Source organism: Festucalex cinctus, chromosome 6 (genome assembly GCF_051991245.1).
Source record: "Festucalex cinctus isolate MCC-2025b chromosome 6, RoL_Fcin_1.0, whole genome shotgun sequence".
Classification (NCBI taxonomy): Eukaryota; Metazoa; Chordata; class Actinopteri; order Syngnathiformes; family Syngnathidae; genus Festucalex; species Festucalex cinctus.
The window spans coordinates 3,482,476-3,501,018 of NC_135416.1; the positions used below are offsets into that span (position 1 = coordinate 3,482,476).

General features: G+C 43.7%; 1 protein-coding gene across 10 annotated transcripts in view; it reads left to right on the top strand.

Moving 5' to 3' along the window:
- Positions 1-18,543, top strand: part of fat1a (FAT atypical cadherin 1a) — a 74,619-nt gene that overhangs the window by 31,003 nt on the left and 25,073 nt on the right. For 8 of the 10 annotated variants that reach the window (XR_013283807.1, XR_013283808.1, XM_077523246.1 and 5 more), the window contains exons 5-11: positions 1,656-1,991; positions 2,963-3,179; positions 3,451-3,519; positions 4,114-4,253; positions 12,777-13,052; positions 13,278-13,488; positions 14,457-18,530. Coding sequence is in view for 8 of the 10 variants with exons in the window: in XM_077523246.1 (XP_077379372.1) it covers positions 1,656-1,991; positions 2,963-3,179; positions 3,451-3,519; positions 4,114-4,253; positions 12,777-13,052; positions 13,278-13,488; positions 14,457-18,530 (5,323 nt within the window). In the remaining 2 variants the exon portion in view is untranslated. The remainder of the gene's footprint in view (positions 1-1,655; positions 1,992-2,962; positions 3,180-3,450; positions 3,520-4,113; positions 4,254-12,776; positions 13,053-13,277; positions 13,489-14,456; positions 18,531-18,543) is intronic. The other 2 variants (XM_077523250.1, XM_077523252.1) reach the window with 1 other exon arrangement.

An 18,543-nucleotide genomic window follows, 5' to 3' on the forward strand; every position in this document is an offset into this window, starting at 1 on the left:
CTCTGCAAAAACAATAATAATAGAAAAAACGTCTACCTGAAAGAAGTGAACCAGTATTAAAAAAAAAATGTAAAAACAATAAAACAGTCCACATTAAGTTCATGTGTTTATTTTACATTAATGTTTTTCCCCCAACACTGTTACTGTTACTTGGTAGCTTGCTAACCACACAACATAATGGTAAAAATTAGAAGACTGCCATCAATTTGTAGGAGTCTGTTACTGCAAGTCATTTGATTCTCTTTTTAAAAAAAACAAACCCATAATAATATTAAATTAACATCTTTTCTTCAACACTAATTTGTCACATGAGCGCAGGTTTATTCCCAACGTTATCAGTGGACATGGTGTTTCACGCTAACAGCTAATCGAAATGGTTGGCCAATCCTTCTCGAGAGAGTCATTGGGCTCGTATCAATGGTGTGTTTTGGCCGACATCTGCAGACGCCCCAAACAACTACATTAGCAGACTAATTGAAATGACGCTAGTAAATGGTGTGTGGCTGGCAGATGCTCCTTAATGGCGGCGACATTTGTTGTGCCCTTGCGGCATCTCTTGCCAGCATTACTGTCGCTCAATTGTCCTACGACTATTTTTTTTTTCATTCCCCTTCATAAAGGCCTCGTACACATAAAGCTGCATCTGTTCTTTGTGTGAAAGTCGAAATGTTCACCACTTTGGCAATTATAATGCCACACCTGGGCAAAAATATAAACCACCTTTCTATGAACCAGGAAGTAGCATGCTACCAAAAGAAGTACATTAGGGAATTTCACAGACTTACTTATGAAGGAATAGCACACACTTTTTTTGTTGCGTTAAATTACTCCCCCCCCCCCGTCCTTTGGTCCACAGAATATTCTGTTCTATTGCTATAAAAACATGGAACCTACCAAAAGAAAGATTTGTCTCTTCTTTCATCTATATAAATATATTTGGATCATTGTCCGTTTTGAATATAGCTAAGTTTTGTCATTATTCCCAAATCTGTTTAAAACAGTGGGGAAAAGAGCCTTTTGAGCCACATGGCCCTTGTTGATCTCTTATACTCTGCTGCCCCCTGCTGGCCGATTTCGTAATAACTACCATTGCCTCAAGCGTTCTCTTCAATTCAGAGGCTGCATCAAAGCGTTCTGTATGCTCAAGCGTAAAAACAAATATAAAAAAAAACGTATACATAAATTTTTGGTAGTGCAGGACAAAGTATTAAAAAAATGTATTTATATGTTTTTGGGTTTGCATGAGTTAAGAAATAGCCATCTGCTGAAAGGCATATCTTACCATTTTGTGAAATCATAGCTAAAGGAATGAGCTGTAAATGTTTGTAGAAAATTAACATTTTTGTTTTGAATTGTCTGTCATTGATTGTGGTGGTTCGTGTGAATTATACAGTCCACCCCAAATCCAAAATGGAACCATCCATCAATATTTAAAGCTTTGTGATCCAAAAACACAACATTTTGAGTTGACACACTTAAGATTTTTCATGAATCAAATTAGAACATCTGCCCATTCATAGCTGTAGCCAGGCACCATGTGCAGAATTTCCATCATGTTGTACGATTCCATTTGGTCCAAAACTGTGTTGTACGTTTCCAACGTAAAAGCTCCCACAGTTATGCAAAATGGTGTGATTATCTCCCCCCCCCCCCAGGTCACCATCAGCGACCACGGCGTTCCGGCCAAATCCACCACGGTCCGCGTCATCGTGCGCGTGCTGGACGAGAACGACAACCGGCCGCTGTTCCTGGAGAAAATCTACAAGATCAAGCTTCCCGAGCGCGAGCGGACTCCCGAGAAGGAGCGGCCCGCCGCCCGGAGGGACCCCGTGTACCGGGTCATCGCCTCCGACCGCGACCACGGCGCCAACGCCGAGATCTCCTACAGCATAGAGGAGGGCGACGAGCACGGCAAGTTCTTCATCGAACCCAAGACGGGGGCCGTGTCATCCAAGAAGTTCTCGTCGGCGGGGGAGTACGACATCCTCACGGTGAGTTTTTTGAAAGTCGGAGACAGGCGCCCTCGCCGTGAGAGTCTCTCTGGGAGATACGGCACAAGAAAGATTGTTTTTGCTGCCAATCTCCTTCTTGCTTTCGTCTCTATAAGACGAAAAATCCATATGACTATAAATCACCTGTATGTCGCCCATATATATTGATTAGAATACTGTACTTTAATACCCACATCTACTGCATATGCTGTGTATAACTTGAATTTTACTCAGGAGAACATAGTCCCCCAAAATTATTTACATTAAGTGCACATTTTGGTGTTTTTTTATTGTCATAAGTAACCAGTCTTAAGAGAGAAAAAAATTCTAAGAAGTTCACCACTATAAAAACAGTAAACACACACAAAAAACTGTGTTCGTTAAAGAAACTATCTCGTGAACATTAACCAATGTAAAAACAAAGAAAAGTCAACCTATTTTTCTAACATAAATACAGTAGAGGGTTCTTACATAAACCGTCAGTTAGTAAGTGTCACAAATAATAAAAATCTACCTAAAAATTAACATTGTAAAAAGTCATAAATATACCACTATTAAAAATAGTAAAAATAAACAGCCTACATTAAAGTTGACCACTATATGAAACATAAGAAATGATCCACTGTAAAAAAAATTACAAAAAAATAAATGCCAGCAAAAGCCAACTAAAACAGCTGAGCTTTATTTAGGGTCAATTAGAGGCATTCTAAATGTTGGCAACCATGTGCAGACTCACACAACATGAGTTTCAATGTGATTGGTTAATTCTGAACACAGCCCAAGTATGAGGGTGTGCACACTTTTGCAAACACAATATCTCAGTAGTTTAGTTTTACATCCTTTCTGTTCCCCTTTCATAGTTTCAATTATGTTCTAGGTTGTAGGCCACATTAATGACAAATAAGTAAAAAGTATAAAAACAAAACAGTCGACCGAGAAGCTCCTAAACTGTCGTGACCTGACTGTATCAGATCAAAGCGGTGGACAACGGTCGCCCTCAGAAGTCGTCGACGTGTCGCCTCCACATCGAGTGGATCCCCAAGCCGGAGATACCGGAGGACGCCGCCCCGCTGGTCTTCGAGGAGTCGCCCTTCTCCTTCTCAGTGATGGAGAGCGACCCCGTGGCGCACATGGTGGGCGTCGTGGCCACCGAGTCGTCGGACGTTGCCGTGTGGTTCGAGATCACAGGTAGCCAGCCGCCGTTCGAAGTAACGTTTGTGCTGGATATTCAGCTTTCGGGTGAATTGTATTGTGACCAGTGACATCATAATGTTGCAGTCACAAAAGAGTACAGAAATACATCAAATAACTTTTGTTGATTTGTAAGGACAACTTCCAGCGTCCTACCTCAAAAAACAAGCTTAGTTTGAACTTTCGTGACACTTTTTCTTCTTCTTCATCTTCTCACTATCCCTTTACTTCTTTCTTTCCCTCTCTTATCCGTCGTTATGCTTTCAAGGCGGCATAGAGGACACTGAGATGTTTTACGTCCTTCAGATGGCTTGCGACCACAACTGTACAGCAGAAGGTAGCTGCTGGCAGATATACGGTGTACAGTATACGCTCAGTGTGACGTATCGTGCCTCATTTTTGCCCACCATCATTTTGCCTTTTTTGTTCATTTTCATGTTGTATTATCCCTTTTCTTCTCGTGTTGAGTGTCCTTTGGGGTTTACATGACAACGAACAGTTGACAAAATACTGTAATGAGCATGCCAGACCTGTAGGCGGCAGCGAGATGCATGTTTTGTATGACCCCATTAAATTGATGGTGACTTTATTTTGTGTATCGTTTTCCTTATCAGGAAGGGAAGATCAACAAGTACACATATAGTTAATATTCTTTACAAAAAAAAACAACTAAATGCGTTCCCCATGATTTTACTTATTGAGTCTACCAAACGGCGTTGTCATGTAAACAAATATCCGAAACACTTCATATTTTTTTACCCATTTATAGTCCAAAATGTGTTTAAACACGACCCCCCTCCCCTAAATGAATTCCCCTTTGAGTGTTGTATGTATACACACTACATATCTTTCATTCTTATATGCAAGAGTGATTGCGTATTTGTTTCCCCCCCTTTCTTGCTGTAACCGGCGTCACTTGTCCGTTATCCAGGTGGAAACTACGACAGCCGCTTCGACGTGGGCAAGGCCAGCGGAACCCTTATTGTGGCGAGGCCACTGGACGCCGAGCAGAAGTCCAACTACAACCTGACGGTGGAGGCCACTGACGGGACCAGGACGGTTAGCACGCAGGTAACGCAACTCGGCGGAATCACGGGAGACGGAATGGATGGAAGGTCTCTATTTATTCATCTGTACGTGACTTGACCAGCAACGGCCATATTCAATCATCTTGGGTAATTTAGATTTGTATGGCGCATAGGTAATTAGGTTTGTCTAGTTCATAGATAATAAAGTTTGCCTACCATGCAGTTAAGGTAGGATGAGGGCAGTGGTTTAATCTGTTGTCTGTTAATTATTACGCAAATAAATTCTGTGAAACGAGACTCGCGCTAATGAAGGCTGACATGTTTTAACAGCACTAATTAGCACACTGCGGCAATTAAAAAGAAAAAAGATAGTTCGAGAGTTTTTTTCCCCCTGAAATTCGAGGAATAAAATGGTAAGAGAATTAATCTATTCCCCACTGTTGAAATTTAAACATTGTAATTGTGGGAATGCTGAAGCATTTCCACATATGTTATTGTGATTTTTATTCTCCACACTTCTTTTGCCATGTAACAACTCCCACATAATACTTCCGATTTACACTGTTCAAATTTCAACTTGCTTCAAAGATTCACGCCTCCCGGGGTATATATATCGTCTGATTCCACATTACTTACAGTATGTGCGCAATTTAATATTAAATATCAACTTTTCCCCATTCAATTTCAATGGGATAGACATTGAACTAGCATTGATTTTAAACATAGAAGGGCCAAAACATCCCTAATGAAAATTAAACTGTACTAAAAAACTAGCCACCAGAGGGTGCTAGAATTGCTCAAATGGAAATCAACCTTACTTTTTTAACAGATGTGTTGCATTTAAATATCGTGAACATGACGACGACGATGATATTGTGGAAGTTTTAATATCGCGATATCACGATATTGCCATTATCGTTACATCCCTAGTATATATAATCTGATTCCACATTGCTTACAGTATTTGCACAATTTAACATTTAATATCAACTTTTCCCCATTCATTTTCAATGGGACAGACATTGAACTATTTCTAAGTGTCACTTTCCACGCCCACTTCCATACATATAACTTTTCATCATTACCAGGTGTTTGATACTGCTCGTTGGCACAGTTGGTAAAGTGCATTGTCCAGTAACCAGGAGTCCGTCATTTCATAATTTATCTCTCAATTTACTTCATAAGCATTCCACATGCGTTCAAATCTTACCATTCAGCTGTTAGCATTCAGCTTTCAGCATTCCCACGCAATTTCTCCAGAAATTGCGTTTAGTCTAGTACTTTTAAATGGTGTACAGGTAATATTTAGAGCATCATTTCTAAAATGATGTTATCTTTTCAAAATTACAACATCCATCCATCCATTTTCTTGACCGCTTATTCCTCACAAGGGTCACAGGGGGTGCTGGAGCCTATCTCAGCTGGCTTTGGGCAGTAGGCGGGGAACACCCTGGACCGGTTGCCAGCCAATCGCAGGGCAAAATTACAACACATTAAAGTAAATTTTCAACCTTTATTTCTTATCGTTTCCTGAAAGAAAAGAATGCGACTTTCGAAGTAGTTTGGTAGAAATTTTTTAACATGAAAATGAATATGCAAATGTACGTCTTCATGCTTGTAGCAAAGTGGCCGTGTTTTACTATAGTTTCGGTTCTCACGGTCACGCCTTGTCCGTGAGATTTTCTAACGTAGCGACATGCTAGTTTTTTGGGGTCTTCCACACTCCGCCTTTGCCGCCCTTTGTCCTCGGCTGCGAAAGAATCCGTTTGTTGTCGCTGGCTATGAATGCGGCCTTTCATCATCACGCTTCATCTTCTGTCGCTGCTGCTGCCTCGGTTGAAGCAGAGCCGAGCCGCCCTCGCTCATCCGCACAACGTCCTTTCATTTAGTGCGCAGCTTCTTCTTTTTTTGCTTGCTACTTTCTTTAAAGCATTGGCAACAGACGTCAACTTGTACTTCAATTACTTGCACTCAAAGGAGACCTTTTAAATTTAATTCTTGTTATTGCCAGCGAGAATTAAAAGCAAACGGATGAAATGTGGCCATTTTCTAAGGGATTAGTTCTTCTTTACAGGCACAAGTATTAGTATTATATTATATTAGTATACTATACTTGATATGTACTTTTTAAAACATAAAATCTGATCATTTCGTGGAATGAATTATGACTTACTTACAAGAGCAAATTTGACCTTCAAACTTCATAAATAGACTACAATATACTTTTAAACTGTCAACTTGAAAACTGATCATTTCCTTAATGTATTTAAGGGATGTTGGTGAACTGTATACATTTTTGAATTTCAAGCACAATAAATAGACAAAAATTGCACACTTTATACAACATATTTTTATTCTGTCTTAACTTTAATTCAGATGATTTCCTTGAAGAATTGAAGTTAAAATTGTGAAATGTGTCCATCTCTAATAGGGGTGTGAATTGCCTAGTATCTGACGATTCGATCTGTATTACGATTCATAGGTCACGATTCGATTTGATACTGATTAATTCCAATATGAATCTGTAAGTTGATTATTACGATTTTTTTTTAACTCAAATTTAGCATACAGGTTGCAATATGTTTCATGTTTGAACAGCATTAAAATGAAATATTAAGGCTTAATGTTCCAATAATGTAACATTTTTCCATGCTTAAAGTGTTCACCCTAACCCTAAGTAAGACTTTTTGTTGAATATTTCCATCAAAAATTGATGTTTCAATATCGATTCGCGCTGTAATATCGCAATATATTGCCGAATCGATTTTTCTTAACACACCTAATCTCTAAGCGTCTTGTCATTTTCTAAACACAAACATCATAAATAGAAAAAAACAGCACTTTTATTGCTATACTTTTTGACTCCAACTTTAATTCAGTTCTTTTCTTTGAAGAATTATAGGTACATTCCTGAAATTGGTACATTTTGGTAAATTTGAGATTTGCCATATTCTGAACCTTTACTGGACTTACTTTAACTTCAATTCTTCATTTTCATTGCAAATTCATTGCATTCACAAAGCCCCTGAAAGTGGATCTCAGTGGGAACACACAGCAAAAATGCAAACTTGATTCTCTGGGGACAACATTTCGTTTTGTTTGCCTTTCAATTTTGCTGAGTTTGTCTACAAATTGGATGGGGTGGATCGCACGCATTGCAAAGGCGACCTCGTGAAAGCGCTGCTTCATTATCTCATCCTCAATCAAAGTCATGTGGAAATTTCGCTAGACACGCTGGCCTATTTACGCTCACTTTCTTCCCTTTTTTTTTTTTTTTTTTTTGTGACAAATATCCTTTCACGTATCAGGGATCTTTTCATTACATTACAGGTAGAGAGGATGTAAGTGTATGTAGTGTGGTGTTAATCCTGTTTTGGGAACATGTGTGCGTGCCCGCTGCCGGTGCCCACAACCTGCCACCTGGCAGGGGGGCTCGGTCCTTCCAAAGACAAGCCCAGTTGGGGGCCGAGCAGCACAAAAGCACACACCACCTCCCCTTCCCAATGCTGCACAAAAGGTTACTTCATCACATTGAATCCTTGTTCCGTCCTCAGCGTCCTTTGCCGTGTTTCAAGTTGTAATGACTGAGGATGGAGCAAATGCTACCAGTTGATATGCTAACATATGGCAAGGATGGGACTTGGATGTACAAAAAGTGCGAACAGAGAACGAAGGGTTTCACATATTTCAATTGATAGGATTTTACATTGTTCCATGCAAAATTGTATTTGACAAAATACCAACTTGCTAATCGCTAATAGGTCCTAAGAGGATTTTACATCCTGCTATGTTGCTGGGTATACTATTCCAAAGGATAATGGACAACATGCTAACATGATGTACGTTGACATTCTAACATATGGCAAGATACAGAAATCGGTACCCAAGTACAGAAAGTACTAATGTCGATAACATGCTAGCAGTTGGTATGATAAGAAATAGCACAACAGGAACAACAATGCACTGTTATGATCGATCAATATGAATTTTACATCTTGCCCTGTAGTAGATACGATTAAAGAAATTGATAAAATGGTTGGTATGCTATAACACAGCAACAATGGCAAACTGAGTAAAAAATATTGGTGAGAATTTGACATCTTGCCCTCTCGTCAGGTACTATTTCTGTTATGGGATATAATAAAAAGCTAACAATTGGCATGCTAAAATATAGCAAAGGTAGCAACTTGAATACAGAAAGCGATAAAGCAGCTCGATAAGGATTTTGCACCCTGAATTTGATCAAATTCTAGCATACCAACTGTTGGTATGCTATCGTATAGCATGCTAACAAGCTAAACTTATTTCAATTCTATTCTACGTCTAGTGCCTCAACCATAGCTACATTGGTGTAAAAATTTGACTTAGTAGTTATTGGTATGGACATGCTAACTTCTAATGGTTATTGTACGTAACATACAGTATAGACAGCCTGATGGCCGTTCATAAGGATTTTATACGTCCTGCCCTCAAAAATGGCATGCTTAATAAAATGATAACATGCTAGTAGCAGCTGACACTATGTGGACGCGAGTACTGAAAGCTCTAATGCATTTCAATAAGGATTTCATCCTGCTTCATAGCCGTAGTTCTATTTTCAAATGAAAAGTAACACATTAACACGCTAACACTTTTCCCATTCCTGGCTGCTTTTTGCGGTGTTGTTCTTCTCAGCCATTTTGTTTTTGCACCTTTCACACACAAGCATGTGTTTTCTAAATTTGACCCTTTTTTTTTCCGCCTCCATCCCTGTCATTTCACCCTCACAGCTTCTTTTTTTTTTTTTTTTTTTTTTTTTACTTCTACCCGTCCTTCACTGTGGCTCCATCTGTCATATGTACACACACACAGTCACAGTCACGCCTCTGCACAGCATTCCCTGGAGGAGGCAACACACACCCACACAACCCTAGAATTTCCGCTGTTGTTTGCGATGTCGTCGTTTTGTAATCACTTGTGGAGTCCTCTTGTTGATAACGTCTGGTTTGCGCTGAGTGAAGTGATGATTCCATACGGTAACGTATTCTAACAAAATGGTAATTGGGTCACTTGAAGCATGCTGTTGTGTGTGTGCGCGAATGCGTGTGTGTTGTGAGACATCAGGGATCTGCCGCTTTATGCTGTCTGGCATGACATTAGAAGACATGCCTGGAATGGCTGCTTAAGGGCGCAACCATGCAACAGAGGCCCCATTCCTGAGTGCCTCTTTTGGCCAAGAGAGTGTGATGCGAAAGTCCCCCCCTTAAGGAAGAGGCTCGGTAGCCCACTGTCAAGAGGTTTTTGAAAATCCAGCCCCCGAGGCCAGTTTTCCTCAACAGCATGACATTTGGTAGGCCTGTCTATCATGAGTAGACACACAATAAACGTCTGAAAATGCCATGTCCAAAAAGACGCAGGAAGTCTGACGTTTTGTTTTGAAGCGGTCATATTAGCGTCTCCACTCGCCATGTAACACGAAACTCAAAGAAATAGCTGCGCTAGAAGTTTTTAAAAATTCAGCGCGCTGAAGTTTGTTTGACTTGGCAACATAAAATTTGGCGGAAATGTCTATCGTGAGTAGATCCACAAAGTCAGACAGTTTGGTTGACTCGGTTCCTTCCATCCATCCATCCATCCATTTTCTTGACCACGTATTCCTCCCAAGGGTCGCGGGGGGTGCTGGAGCCTATCTCAGCTGGCTTTGGGCAGTAGGCGGGGGACACCCTGGACTGGTTGCCGGCCAATCGCAGGGCACACAGAGACGGACAACCATCACACTCACAAGTACACCTAGGGACAATTCGGAGCGCCCAATTAACCTGCCATGCATGTCTTTGGAATGTGCGAGGAGACCCGAGTGCCCGGAGAAGTCCCACGCAGGCACGGGGAGAACATGCAAACTCCACCCAGGAAGGCAAGAGCCTGGACTCGAACCCGAGTCCTCAGAACTGGCAGGCGGACGTGCTAACCACAACTCCACCGTGCCGTCCTGACTCGGTTCCATCTCCAGAATTTTTAAGATTCAGCCCCTGAAGGAAGTTTCAGTTATTGAGACGAAATATAGTGGTTACGTCTGTCATCTTGTACCGCTCCCGTTGATTTCTGCCGATCAGTGGTTCGGACCAATCACGGAACGACATTTTTTTTGGGAACGGGATATGCAACTGTGACGAAACCAGGAAGCCAGGTTTGAGGGCTAACAAACCTAACATGGACGAATGGACGCTACAATTAATTCTGTTCTTGCAGAATTACTCACAGATTCTTTGTTAAATGTTGAACAGTGAGAGGCGCTTTGTGCATTTCTAGCTGGTCAGCTGTTTGTGCTTTCCCCCCTTCGACAAGAACGAAGATGAAATTTTAACCAATCATGGTGGCCGTGATTGGTTAAAACAAATGTGTACAATGCCGCATCGTCCAATCAGCTCAAATTATTGTACAGAATGTCCCGCCTTTCCCGAGCAAATTACCGTGGAGAGGTACCAGATGGATATTGCGGAGAACTCCCCTGAGTGAAGCGCAATATCAATCTAGCTATTGCCAGGTTAGATTCACTCAGCAAGAAATAAATTTGGTAGATGTGTCTAATATGAATACAAATCTTAAGAACCAATGCCCAAAAGGAAGTCTGATATTTTGGTCGTAAGCTGCCATGTTTGCTTAATAGATCCATTCGGAGTTTTCGATATAATTCAGCCCTCAAAGCCAGATTTACTCTGCATGATGAAATTTGGTGTGGATAATGTATCTGTCAGGAGTCGACCCAATAAAACTCTCAAGATTCCATGCCAGTTAATGAAGCCAATTTGGGCTGAAGTAGCCATTTTAGCATAATTTTCCTCATTTATGAGTTCTTTAAAGACATAGCGCCTAGAGATTTTGTCTGGTTGAAATGAAATTTGGACCACGTATACTAGACAGATGGGCCACACGGAATTGCGAAGGATTTGAATTTCCTTCATTGCGTGGGTGAAGTTTGATGACTTGCCAGCTTTCATATTGCATAGTACTTGGTGAATAGCAGTAGGTGCTCTTGACACTCCAACACCACCATGTCCGACGCCCCAGCTGCACTGCCAGCATCGCAGCGTGCTATCACTCCTCTCAAGTTGTGCCCATATGTGCGTCGTAGTGCTCAGCGAACAGTATTACCACCGATTGTGGTCTGCTTTAGAGTGGAGCTGCACGGCTTTGCCTTTTTGTGTTTTTTTTTTTTTTTTTTTTTGTCCTCTCCTTAAGGGATATCACCCCCTGGTGTCTGGTATGCAGGTGTTTAATCGGGCCTGATCCTTTTGTTCCCCATGTTTGGCAACGCTAGAAGCCCCCTCGCCGCTCGCTGGGAAGCGGAGATGGCATTCCAGCAGCTCTCCGTAATCCTCTGTCGGAAGTCCAGCAGACGAGTGGCTGGTGTTGATAAAACACTCTCCCGGTGGAATTTTACAGCTTGCTGGATGATGTTTGGAGTATACAAAAGCGGCACTCGTTTTTTTTTGTTTTTTTTTTTCCTCTGTTGATCAAAGGCATAGAGGAACATGTATGAACATTTGGGTCACAGGTTTGAATTTGTAGGACTTGGAAAATATTGTAAGTCTTTCATCCATTCAATTGCATCGTCGCTGTGCGATGAAAAGTATGGATCGCCACATTTGTGCTTTTTTTTCTTATCCCAAACACATTGCGAGCACATTTAACACGTACCCTAACATACTATATAGAACTAGTGTGTAGTAGTGTTCCCTCGTTTATCGCTGGGGTTATGTTCCCAATACCAGCAATTAGTGAAGTAGTCAGCTTTATTTTTTAAATTTATCATAAATGATTTCAGGCTATAAAACCTCTTACCACACACTTTATACACTTTTCTCATAGAGGCATTTACATTTTCTCACATTTCTTTCTTGTTTAATCACTCTCTCAATGTTTAAACCTTTATAAATAAAAAAAAAATAGGTACACTACTATTAAAAAAAAAAAAAAATTGCACCAAACAAAAGTGCGAAATAGCGAGGTCCCGAAAAGTTAACCGAATTATAGTGAGGGAACAAGTTACCGTATATAAGTGTACATGCATATAAATTGTGTGTTTTAGGAAGTCATTCTATAATTTAATATCAAACTTGTAATGTAATAAAAACAAACATAAATGAAGTGAAATATACTAATAAAAAACATTTTATAATTACATGAACCAAGTATTTCTTTAAATATGTTTTACTTTTTTATGTAGATGAGTTGATGTAATTTCTAAAAGTATATTAGTTTCATCAATTATTTATTATTTTCTTCTGTAATGTGACATTTATAATGTAATACACTTGGGATTTTTAACTGGTTAAAATGTTTAATTTATTCCATGTATTTTTTTTTAATTTGAATTTATTATGTTATGATTTTTCCATGTTAGACTATATAAAATACCCCTTTTGAATCTTCAAAGGAGATATCGTATTACTGTTGTCGAGGATTTGGGAGCATAATATTGAAAGTGTTAAACACCACTGCTGTATAATTCATTCATTCTCTCCTCTAAGCATCATGATTCATCTTCCAAAACCACAAATAACAAAATCCTGGTCGTCCCTGGCAGGTCCTCATCCGCGTCATCGATACCAACAACCACCGGCCTCAGTTCTCCCGCGTCAAGTATGAAGTGAGCGTGCCTGAGGACATGCCGGTGGGCAGCGAAGTGCTCCGCGTGGATGCCACCGACCAAGATGAGAAGAACAAGTTGACCTTCACCCTTCTCAGCAGCACCGACCCATTCAGCCTCAAGAAGTTCAAGTTGGACCCGGGGACGGGGACGCTGTACACTGCCGAGCCGCTGGATCATGAGGCGATGCACAGCCACGTCCTCACGGTTATGGTAAGCGTGCATTGTGACATTTGGAGGTATAGCAGGCAGTTTGTGGTATATAGTTGAGTATCCTGGTCAGTTTATAAGTTTTGCACCTTTCTAAAAGATCCTGGTATTCCCTAGCCCAATTGTACAGCACAGGCTATAATTGAAAGCTAAAATACCAGCAACCCAAGATGTAATTCAAATTTTTGTATTTCCTTATTCATTTAATTATTCTGTGTTCATTCCCAGGTACGCGACCAGGACATCCCGGTAAAACGCAACCTGGTGCGCGTGGTCGTCAATGTAGAGGACGCCAATGACAATGCGCCGTGGTTTGTCGGCACGCCGTACTCGGGCCGTGTGTTCGAGTCCGCCGCCGTTGGCTCGGCCGTGCTGCAGGTCACGGCTCTGGACAAAGACAAAGGCCGCAATGCTGAGGTCATCTACAGCATCGAGTCAGGTATGGTGCCGACAGTCACTCGTACGCGTTAAAGTTAACTTAAAAGTGTGAAAATCAAAGGCACGTCTAAATATGGCAGTGGTAACACTTCAAGTAAAACAGGCACATGGCATCACAAATGACAAGCTGAGACTAGCATGAGAAGCTAATGTAGCAGTCTACATCGGAACACAAAATCAAAGTCAGTGTCTGCTCAGTAACGTTAAAAAACATACAGAAACATGCTGCCATTTGATCACTGGTGACAGCAAAACTAGCTAGCTTGCGGGAGAAGTTAACGTAGCAGTCTATATTTGTACCCTTTCAAGCATCAAAGACAAAACAAAAAATTACCGTAAAAGCCAATGTCTGCTCAGTGACAGTTAAAACACACAAACATAAACACTACCGTTTGATCACAAGTGACAAGGTTATTCACCCAAATTCTGGTGATAAACTACAAATTGTCAGACTTTTTATGGCATTTGGACTAAATGAAAGCTTTCATTGTCATGTACGTGAAGTCATGAGTCAGCCTACTGGATGTTTTTCATGAATGGAATACTCAGGAACACGTCAAGGGCTTTGTCTGGAGTTTCCAAATATTTCAGCCATTTCATCGACCCCCAGAATCGCCCGCATTTTTTTCTGCTCTAATCAGCTTCTTAACACGTGGCTTTTGTTTGAACCGATGTGACTTTTGATGAAGAATGACCCGCACAGAACAGCAGTTCCTTCACTTACGCGTTTGATTTTTTTTACTTGACCAAACTCTGATCTCACTTTATTGAAATAAAACCCCAAACGTATGTAAACTTTCAAGCACAACTGTATCTGAAGCTCATTCGTCATGTAAACTTTGCAACACAAAGCAAAAAAAAATTGACCAAGTGACAGCCAAGTTGCGGTACTTTGATGTCAAGCTATCATTGTTTTGCATCTGAAAATCAATCACTTAATTCTATGGTCGTTTTCTTTGTTTCTGGTAGGAAACGTGGCAAACTGCTTCGCCATGGACCCCGTCTTGGGCACCATCACAGTGGCCAAAGAGCTCAGTCGTAGTGGCAAGACCCGCTTCGAGCTCACTGTGAAGGCGACCGACCGCGGGGCCACCCCACTGTCCACCACCGCCGCCGTCTACATTGTCGTCACTGTCTCAGACAATGCCGCCCCCAGGTTCTCTGAGAAGGTGTTCTCCGCCGACATCAGCGAATCGGCTGCTCCGGGTAGCTTCGTGAGCTCGGTGGCGGCCATCAGCCAATCGTCGGTTTTCTACCAAATCAAAAGTGGAAACACGGACAACGCCTTTGACATCAACCCTAACTCAGGCGTGGTGGTCACGCATAAAGAGCTAGACTACGAGGTGGCCCCGCAGTACAAGCTCATCATCCAGGGCACCAACATGGCTGGCCTCGCCAGTAACGCCACCCTGGTGATTCATCTGAAGGATGAGAACGACAATGCCCCCGTTTTCCTCAAACAAGAGTTCCGAGGTGTGGTCAGCGAGTCGGCTGCCATCAACAGCGTTGTTCTCACCAGAGAAAACGTGCCATTTGTCATCCGTGCCACGGATGCTGACAGCGACCGCAACGCCATGCTGGTCTATCAGATCGTGGAACCCTTTGCCCTCAACTACTTCGCTGTCGACTCCAACACCGGAGCTGTCAGGATCACAACCACCTTGGATCACGAGCAGAGGAGCGTTTATCGCTTTACGGTGCAAGTCCATGATCTCGGCGTGCCACGGCTGTTCGCAGAGATGGCTGCCAACGTGACGATTGAGGTCATCGACGTCAACGATTGCCCGCCGATTTTCAACCGGGACATCTACGAGGCAACTGTGGTAGTGCCAACGTACAGAGGCGTGGAAGTCGTCAAAGTCAATGCCACCGACTTGGACTCCAGACCCAACGCCAAACTTATTTTTTCAATCTCTGAGGGGAACATCGGCGACAAGTTCAAAATGGACGCAAACACCGGCGTTATCTCCATTCAGAATGTCACCCAGCTAAGAAGCAGGTACGAGCTGAAAGTCAGGGTTTCGGACGGGAGATTTGCCAATGTCGCAACCGTCAAGATCCACTTGAGAGAGAACAAAGAGAGCAAAGGGAAATTCACCAGAGAGTCCTACAGAGCTTCTGTCCCAGAGAACCTGTCCGAGAAGAGGACGCTGGAAGTCATTGCTGCTGTTGGTAACCAAGTAAACGAGCCTCTCTTCTACAAAATTCTAAATCCTGACAAACGCTTTGAAATCGGAAGGACATCCGGAGTGGTTTCGACCACAGGAATACCATTTGATCGTGAAAGGCAGGACACGTTTGACATCGTCATTGAGGTCACCAAGCAGGACCCAGCAGAAGACACTGCCCACGTTGTTTTGACGGTGACCGTGGAGGACGTCAATGACAACACACCCGTCTTCGTCAACCTCCCCTATCATGCCCTGGTCCAGATGGATGCAGAGGAAGGCCAGGTGGTCCGGCAGGTCACAGCAGTGGACAAGGACCGTGGTCGCAATGGAGAAATCCATTACGAACTGAAGGAACCTCAGGAGCACTTTGACATAAACCCCTCGGGAGAAATCACCGTCAAGAAGAAGCTAGAGAAAGAATCACTTAACGCGGACTTTGTCGTCATTGTGGTGGCGATGGACGGCGGTGATCCAGCACTGTCAGCGGAAGTGGAAGTCCCAATTACAGTGGTGAACAAAGCTATCCCTGTTTTTGAGAAACCCTTTTACAACATTGAAATCCCAGAGAATGTCCAGGTGCACACGCCCGTTCTCCATGTGCAGGCCAGTGACTCTGAGGGGCCTCGTATTGTTTACACCATCTCTGAGGGGGACCCCTTCAAGCAGTTCTCCATTGACTTCAACACAGGGGTTCTTCACGTGGCCCAGCCTCTGGACTTTGAGACTCACCCAGCATATAAATTGAATATCCGAGCAACCGACTCCCTGACTGGAGCACACTCAGACGTATTTGTGGACATAATCCTGGAAGACATCAATGACAACTCACCAGTGTTTCTGTCAAAGTCCTACTACACCACCATCTCAGAGGCATCTGTTATCGGTACATCTGTCCTACAAGTGGAGGCCAAAGATTTCGACACGGGTCACAATCAGGAAATCTTCTACCAGTTGGTAGAGGAGAAGGGGAAGAGCTCAAATTATTTTGTCATCGACCGTGATACGGGGCTCATCTCAACGGCACAAGTTTTGGATCACGAGGAGACCGTGCAGCACCAACTGAGGGTCCGTGCTGTGGACGGAGGGGTCCCTGCCCTCTTCACCGACGTCATGGTGACAGTGGACGTCACAGACCTGAACGACAACGCGCCAATGTTTGCTGAGCCGGCTTACAAGGCAGCTGTCAGCGAGTTGGCCTCACGCGGACACTTTGTTACCCAAGTCCAGGCCTCGGACGCCGACAGCTCCGACTCAGACAAGCTGGAGTTTGCCATAGTCTCTGGGAACGAGGACCAGAGTTTCGCCATTGATAAGCATACTGGCGCCATTGTTATTTCGAACCACCGCCAGCCGCAAATGCAGCCGCTCTACCACCTTAACGTGTCTGTGTCGGACGGTGTTTATCGGAGTTCAGCAGTCGTGGACGTCACTGTCATTGGTGCCAACTTCCACATCCCCGCGTTCTCTCAGGTGGAATACGCGGTAGAGCTTGTGGAAAACTCCCCCGCCGGGACTTTGGTAGCCGAGGCCAAAGCAACAGACGATGACGAAGGCATCTACGGGCAAATCACGTACCGCATCGTCAATGACATAGCCAGGGACAAATTCACGGTGAACGAAAACGGTGATGTCTTCACCTTGGAGAGCCTAGACCGCGACAGTAGCATCGAGAAGGTCATTCCCATCTCTCTTGAGGCCAAAGACGGCGGTGGCAAGGTGGGCTTTTGTACCGTAAACGTGGTCCTCACTGACGTCAACGACAACGCGCCGCAGTTTCGAGCGGCCGAGTACAAAGTCACCATCGCGTCAGACGCCCCGAGGGGTACATCAGTGGTGAAGATCGCCGCCTCTGATGTGGATGAGGGAAGCAACGCCGATGTGGAGTACTCCATCGAAGCCGACGTAGAGAATGTGGCGGAGAACTTTGAAATCTACCGAACATCTGGGGTCATCGTGACGAAAGAAAGCCTCATCGGCCTCGAGGGCGAGCTCTATGCCTTTTTTGTCCGGGCGAAGGACACTGGAAACCCACCGAAGCATTCAGTCGTGCAGGTATACATCCGGATAGTAGCACCTGAGACTCCCATCCCCAAGTTTGCTGAGCCTCATTACCGCTACACAGTGGCAGAAGACCTAGCAATCGGCACAGAGATTGACGTGTTCCGGGCTGAGAGCGAGCAGCCACTCACGTACAGCCTCGTGAACGGCAACACTCCAGAGAGCAATGAGAACGAGGTCTTTGTCGTGGACAGAGACACCGGCACCCTGAAACTCCAGAAGAACCTGGACCATGAGACCACCAAGTGGTACCAGCTAACCTTGCGGGCACAAAGCCAGGACAACGGCTATGACATTGCCACGTCCGTTAGCGTCAACATCCAAGTGAAAGATCTCAACGACAATCAGCCAGTCTTTGAGTCAGACCCTTACCAGGCAGTGGTGGTAGAGAACCTCCCTGGCGGGGCGCAGGTGGTTCAAGTTAAAGCCACCGACCTGGACTCAGGCACCAATGGCCACGTTCTGTACAGCTTGGACGCCAAGCTCAATTCCCAGGACATCGCCGAGCTCTTTGCCATCAATGCCGAAACTGGCTGGTTGACCACCCTCAAGGAGCTGGACCGGGAAAAACGCAGCGAGTACACCGTCGTCGTCATCGCCACTGATCAAGGCGACAAAGTCCAGCACGCCACAGGCACGCGTGTCGAGGTGACGGTGGCCGACGTCAACGACAACCCTCCCCGCTTCACGGCCGAAGTCTACAAGGGTACGGTCAGCGAGGACGACCCTCCGCCCAGCGGTGTCATCGCCATCCTCAGCACCACCGACGATGATTCTGAGGACATCAACAGACAGGTCAACTACTTCATTACAGGTGAGTTAATATT